A 7,449-nucleotide genomic window follows, 5' to 3' on the forward strand; every position below is an offset into this window, starting at 1 on the left:
CAATCACCTAAGCAACGCACTCACCAACTGCAACACTACCACTGCCGCCCCCAGTCCCCTCAACCTGCAAGCATATCAATCACCTAGCAAGCACTCACCAACTGCAACACTACCACTGCCGCTCCCAGTCCCTTCATCACCACTCACCCTCACCGTTGTATCCCCCCAGCCCAGGCCACCGACACCCACGCTGCCCAGGATACCACAGCTGCCCTGACGCAACGCATGTCATCAGCACCAACTGTCCTTTAAATTATTCATTATTCGCAACGCCATAAAAATTGCAGCGAACCCCGTGCGCTCAACTCCCACAGTGCAGCAGCACCGTGCTACGAGCCGCGGTATAGACGCCATACTGGCGGAGCGTCTTGGCTACGTGCCTAAATGTGATATTAACAATGGCTACATTGCCGCCTATAAACGCTACTTAACCAGGCCAACGCCGATTACGCCACGTGCCAGTGACTCGCAACACACGACTTAGGTCACCCGCCGCGGCCCTCACGACCGCCTACGTTAGCGACCAATCACCCAGCCTCACGTGACACTGACTCAATGGGCAACGCGTACGCCTCTCACATTCAACGCATAACTCAACGCACCAGGCAATCAACGTGCTACAACACCCACCAAATTACGGTTCATCCGCCAGCTTACCACATAGCCTGTGTGCCAGCTTAGCACTTTGCCTGGTTGCTAGCTTAGCACTTAGCCTGGTTGCTAGGTTACCACTTTGCCTGGGTGCTAGGTTAGCACTTTGCCTGGTTGCCAGCTTAGCACTTTGCCTGATTGCTAGCTTAGCACTTTGCCTGAGTGCTAGCTTAGCACTTTGCCTGATTGCTAGCTTAGCACTTTGCCTGAGTGCTAGCTTAGCACTTTGTCTGGGTGCTAGGTCAACACTTTGCTTGGTCGTTTAGTCATCACCTAATCTCAACGCTATCTAGTTCACAGGTTGCCGCTAGAGTAATTCGAGACATTAGACTACGTTTGTCGGTTAGGTGAGTAGGTGATTCGCTAAGTGAGTTTATGTGAATTACGAATGTGACGATGATCACGGTTGTAGATACGATATCTTGGCAAGCCTTCCGACTTGCGCTGCAGCCAACAATGACTGCGCCGTTATCCTGTGCGATGATGGTGATCTCAGGTGTGAGCGTATGTGGAGCACATCCAGTCTGCCAACCATTACGCAAATGAGGTAGAAGATGGACAGCGACCAGAGTGCCACGTTGAGCCATATAAACGGCTGTCTGATGGCAAATATGAATTCATCAATTTTTCTAATAAGTTCGACAAGTATAGACTCCTTATTAAATACGTCTTTGAATGCCGCACAGAAATTTTGGCACGTGCGTTTTTTTGTCAGTCCTTCATTCCCGTTTAACTTGGCTTGCTGCAAAAACACGAACCCGTATTTTGACAAAGTCGGCAATGTCTTTTTGCATTGGACTATAGATTTACAATCGGTATGATGTTCCTTTGGGGTTGGCGGTTTTATAAGCCTTGGACATTCCTCAACACAGCATGTGGTTAAGCAGTTGGATCCCTTTGGACCGCAGTTAGAGTTGCACTCGTCATATAATTTTTTGAGTAAATCGTAAAAAGTTGCTGTCTGATAGACAATCCATGATAGGTATTTATCGGCATATTTAGCTGCATATATATCTCTGATACCGCTATTGATGGGATACAGATATGGCCCACATACGACTGATTCTATTGAAGTGCATACGAGACTGCCGAGGCTACCGCCCGAATGCCCCTGCCACACTGCGGAGTGACTAGGGGAATATAAGTTATGCACTATGAGCTCATCATATTTGTTCTCGAAGTGCGCTGCGCTGACGGCCTTGTCAAATGCGCCCTGTCTATGGTCGCTACGTTGCGTGTTCCAGCCGTATATATAATTATAATAGAAAGCAAACATGTCACCTAGCGTCTGCGGAGGTTTCTGCAAAAGACACATGAAACCAGCGCACAGTGAGCGGAGGTGAGATTTTTCACCACAGAAATCTTTTAACACTTGTATGAGATGGTTACCTTTCTTCGTATGCGATGCCAGTTGACTGATATCAGAAAAGCCCATTGGTGTCTTGCATGGCAGGCCGCGGTGATTGGACACAGTACACTCCAATTTACACCCAGGTTTAGTAAAAGAGTGCGGCAAGAAACCTTGTAAACCATCTTCAAGGAACGATTGCAAAGGAGACTTCAAACCGCACTTAGGGTGCGAATCACACGTTTGGTCAGCACTTTGGTTGCCTCTTTGGCCAGCGTTTTGGTCAGCCAGTTGGGGACAGTTTTGGTTAGGACACTGCTTGGTGTTACAATTCCATCCGGATCCACCGACTCCACGGCCATACCAGCAATCGGCCCATCCGCTGCTATCGGTACCGTTCTCGCACTGACTATATAGGAACCGGAACTGGTGATACAATCTTTCCGCTATGTCGACAAGCATATCGAAGCACGCACTACCACTGTTAGGGTACAACAACTTTTCTTCGTTGGTGCTGAAGTCGCAAGCGTAGCGGCCACCTGCGTGACCGTGTCCTTGAATGGCGACAACACGTCATGGCAAAATATGGAAGCATGTATCAGCGCTTTGCCCGCCAGGTACACATATGTGATATCTTTGGTTGCTGAGAGTTTAACTTCGCTGGATGGAATGGCCTTAATATCTTTCCCTTCGTTTTCCTTACTTCTAGGAAATAGGTCCTTGATGCAGAGGTAAACTGGTGTAAGAATGGGATTATAGCGCAGCCCGTTGAGCCATTGCAGCATTTGATAGATATTACGCGGTGCTTTGGCAGACGGAATATGTTCCAGGTGACGTACGTGGTAATATCTCTCGAGATGTCCGAAAAGGAATTCAAGTATATGAAGGAGGGTTATATCACTGCCATTGGGTTTAGTTTTCACCTTATTTTTCGCATCCTTTTCTTTCTTCCAATCCACAATTACGCCACTTTTTATGCCAAGATTTTTGCTAATTAAGTTCTTATTTATGTGGTCACCCTTCATTTTTGCTTTGTCATCCAGCAACTCACCGGTCTGCTTGCCGTCCTCTGAATTTACTTCGTAGCCTTGCTTTTGGAAAAACTGTCCAAGAGAATTGTTTCCACATGTATTTATGGCTATATCCTTCCATGATGTCGCACATTCATGCTGTAGGTCCTTCAAAGTGTGGCCTAAGATGCGGATAATGCTAAAAAATACCTTAGATAAATTTCTGCCGTCATCTGTCAACTCAACTTTTGTACCAGATTTTCCATCGGAAATAGTCTTAGTAATAACCAATTTACTCAATTTATCAATCCCCTCCCCTCCATCATACCCGTTCACATACACCCTCCCCATCTGCTCGACAAACCCCTTCAGCCCCGCTCTGACCGCATCGAGCAGCTCCGGGTGCCGGGGGTTAGAGAAGGCGGAGGGGGATAGGAGGTGGAGGGAGGAGGAGAGTAGATTATGCTTTTTGGTGTAGGTATCATCAAATATATATGTTCTAGGTGCCTTAACTTCTGTTTTTAGATGAATGAGCAAATCGTCCACCGCGCTTTTAATGTCGTCCACTTTTTTGGATTCCTCAGTCTGTTCGACTTTAGACGGAGGTTGGCTCCTAGGCTGCGGGGGATTTTTCACGTGATATTGTATGTAGTTTAAGATGTTGTCTGCATAGGATTTAAGTTTTTCAGATACGCTGCTAAAGTCTTTAGGGGTGAATTTACTCTTCAACGGTTCTAGCAAATTTGTTCTCAGAGACTCATTAAACTTGGGTAGGCCATATTTACCGAGAGCAAATGGTGCACCTTTCATTGATTTTAGAAGACCTTTTATTCCCGTTGATTCATCCTCGTCCAGCAGATTAGCAATTTTGCGCAGTTGTCCTTCCAATAGTGCACGCAATGACATCAGATTAGCTCGATGTGTATTGGCAATTAACGATTTAATCTGTTTATCGACTTCGTCAAAAGCGTTGTTGGTGGCTTGGAGTAGATCTTCCTTCAGCTTGTCGACGGATTCTTGGATCACACGATTTGCGTGATTGAGTGAAGTATCGAGGATATTTATTGATTTATTCAAAGCTTTATCAGCTTCATTCATCGTGGTTTCAAATTCATTCATTCTTTCCAGTAACCTCATAAATTGATCGTTGAATTTGGTCATGACCACGTCTGCATTTTCACGCTTCTCATCAACAAAACCCGGGACTCCTTCGACCGTAGTAACAATCTCCAACGCTCCGTCGATGACGTTAGATAGTTTGGTTTGTGCTTCTTTAAATGTTTGCATTTTGCTTTCAAGATCTATTTGCTCAGCATTTTCTCCAATGTTCGTGTTGAGTACACCATCGACATTAAGGTCGTAATTGTCCTTCGTGAAGCAGCTCTCAATCGAATTGATATCATTGTCTACAATTTCCAGTGCTTTGTTGATCATGCCGCCAAACTGTCTAGGATCACCGATGTCTAATTGACTGTGTAGAGTCTTAACAGTTGTCATGGCACCGAGCATATTAGTGCCAATGGCGGACTTATCCAAGAACCGCTGCAGTTCGTTGGCAACTTGTCTAGCAGTGGTTGAAAGAATTATAAGTATCCGTTTAATGGTTTCGGTTAGATAAACTTTTGGAATGGTGGAGGAGGGAGGTGATACCTCTAGCTGGACCTCAATCGCAACGGCTATGGTATCAAAGCTAACCTCACCTCTCTTCTGCTGATCAAGTTTCATATCTATTCCGTCAGCACATTGCGTACAACCAGTCTGAACAGCTTTCAAATATTCTTCAATCTTGTCTGTGGTGTCTGGTTTGGTGGCAGCGGCTTCTATACCTAGTCTGACATCTCGAGCGGCATCGTCAAACACACCGGTTTTGAATTGCGATATAATTTGTTGTGAGACTATCACATTAGCCGTCTTGCTAAATTCAGTACCTTCTTTGTATTTCTGTTGCAGCTTTGAATTGCCAGAAATGTACTCCTTAACCTTCTCATTAACGAAGTCATTGTCATTCAATATCTCCACAATCCACTCCTCCACTGTTTTTTCGAAATACGTCGCATCTTCAGCCCTTTCACTAAAACCCTTTGCATATTCTAGCACACCCGCTACGATTTTGCCTAGATAATTGGCTCCTCCTGTTCCACCTTCATCATGGAAGTCTTTAAGCAGATTCTTAATTTTATCTTTAAGTTCCATCCATTTCGTATTCAGATCTTCCCCTTTCGGCGCTTTCGTTCCGTGCTTGCCAACCTTTGCTTTCAAACTTGTAAACGCCTCCTGAGCCTGTTGTACGCTCTGCTGCAAACTATTCTTTATACCGCTTTTCAAGGATAACAGATCTTCTTTCACTCTATCATTCAGCGCCGTCAACTGTCGATTAATATGTATAACATCTTGTTTGAGCTTGGACATACCGTCCACCGCAAAACCACCGTCATTTTTATCCACATTGATCAAGGCCGCTTTGATTTGTCTAAATATGTTCATAATATTCTCCCTGTATGATTTGTCAAAATTATTGAAACGGTCGCCTATATCCTTCTTTGACGCCTGCAAAGCTTTATTAATTATCGCAAGCTGGTCTCTTTTTCTATCCTTATATTCGCCTAATTTCTTACCAACGTCCTTAAGCTCGTTTGCCGCTGTTTGTTTCACTTTCTTACTCTCGTCGATTATAATACCTGCCATATATGCTTTCTGTCTCTCCAAGGTCACGTCAACGTGCCTCGCCTGATCACGTAGCGAGCTGTCCAGGCTAACATTATGCAAATGCTCAGCAACTGCTTTTACTAAGTATAATTCACGCGTCACATTACTTTTAACTAATTTATCTAAATTAGCAACGTAATTGTTTTCTATGATATTAAAGTTTGTAACAATGTCCCCTACTGTGGTCTTCCACTTGGACAACTGGGTCTCCAGCTTCTCACCCGCAGAACCTGCAACACCATGAGTGTATGTACCTGCAATTTTGGTTTTCAACTCACCTAAAAACTCTGTGACGTTGCTTGCTTTTTTGCTGTATTCTAATTCATACCCCTCCAACCACTCCTTCACCGCGCCGACAGACGCCGCAAGCCCATCACGCCCGGAGCCAATATTTTCATTAAGAGTCTTAATTACATCTTTAAGCTTTTCAGTCATCATATTATCGTACGTTCTAACCGCATCATCATCTTTCACCCCCTCAAGCACACCACTCAAAAATCCCATCACTGCATCACACAGCCTATCCAGGTCAGAGTACACAATCCCAGTGCCGTCGTAGCCTTTGGAGTCTTTATCGTAACCAAGAAATGTCTGAAGACCGGTGCAGAGGTTATTAAAAATGTTAGTAGGGTTGTTATTTGAGATATTTTTGAGGTTTTAAATTTTGTCAAATTTCTTGTCAAGCTCCCTAGGCGGCACATGGTCAGGGCAGTGGCAAGAGGTGGAAGGAGGGGGGTGAAGGGTGACAAGGCACAAGTTATTGCTATGGTTTATAGAGGTCATAGCGGTATTATGGCGAGGTAATTCGAGGGATGTGGAGTGGATAAAGGGGCGATGTAGAGTGGGTTAAGGGGCGATGTAGAGTGGGTTAGGGAGCGATGTAGAGTGGATAAAGGAGCGATGTAGAGTGGGTTAGGGAGCGATGTAAGGTGGGTTAGGGAGCGATGTGGAGTGGATAAGGGAGCGATGTAGAGTGGATAAGGAGCGATGTAGAGTGGATAAAGGAGCGATGCAGAGTGGGTTAGGGAGCGATGTAGAGTGGGTAAAGGGCGATGCGGAGTGGATAGAGGAGCGATGTAGAGTGGGTTAAGGGGCGATGTAGAGTGGATAAAGGGGCGATGTAGAGTGGGTTAGGGAGCGATGTAGAGTGGATAAGGGGCGATGTGGAGTGGATAAAGGGGCGATGTGGAGTGGATAAGGCAGCGATGTAGGGTGGGTTAAGGAGCGATGTGGAGTGGTGAAAGGGGCGATGTAGAGTGGGTAAGGGGCGATGTAGAGTGGATTAGGGAGCGATGTAGAGTGGATAATAATCACCACTTGTGACCATGTCATCGCTGCCGTAACCATGTCATCGCTGCCGTGACCATGTCATCGCTGCCGTGACCATGTCATCGCTGCCGTAACCATGTCATCGCTGCCGTGACCAGTCATCGCTGCCGTGACCAGTCATCGCTGCCGTGACCATGTCATCGCTGCCGTAACCATGTCATCGCTGCCGTAACCATGTCATCGCTGCCGTGACCATGTCATCGCTGCCGTGACCATGTCATCGCTGCCGTAACCATGTCATCGCTGCCGTGACCAGTCATCGCTGCCGTGACCAGTCATCGCTGCCGTGACCATGTCATCGCTGCCGTAACCATGTCATCGCTGCCGTAACCATGTCATCGCTGCCGTAACCATGTCATCGCTGCCGTAACCATGTCATCGCTGCCGTGACCATGTCATCGCTGC

At 46.1% G+C, this 7,449-nt stretch overlaps 1 pseudogene across 1 annotated transcript; it reads right to left on the reverse strand.

The window, feature by feature from the left end:
* Nucleotides 1-1,051: 1,051 nt before the first annotated feature.
* On the reverse strand, nucleotides 1,052-6,219 carry BBBOND_0000800 (annotated as a pseudogene). The gene is made up of 2 exons: nucleotides 2,476-6,219; nucleotides 1,052-2,425 (listed from the first exon to the last, which is right to left on the reverse strand). Coding segments are annotated over exons 1-2 (5,118 nt in total).
* Nucleotides 6,220-7,449: the final 1,230 nt, after the last annotated feature.

This window comes from Babesia bigemina, scaffold Bbigscaff_57296 (assembly GCF_000981445.1).
Source record: "Babesia bigemina genome assembly Bbig001, scaffold Bbigscaff_57296".
Taxonomy (NCBI): Eukaryota; Apicomplexa; class Aconoidasida; order Piroplasmida; family Babesiidae; genus Babesia; species Babesia bigemina.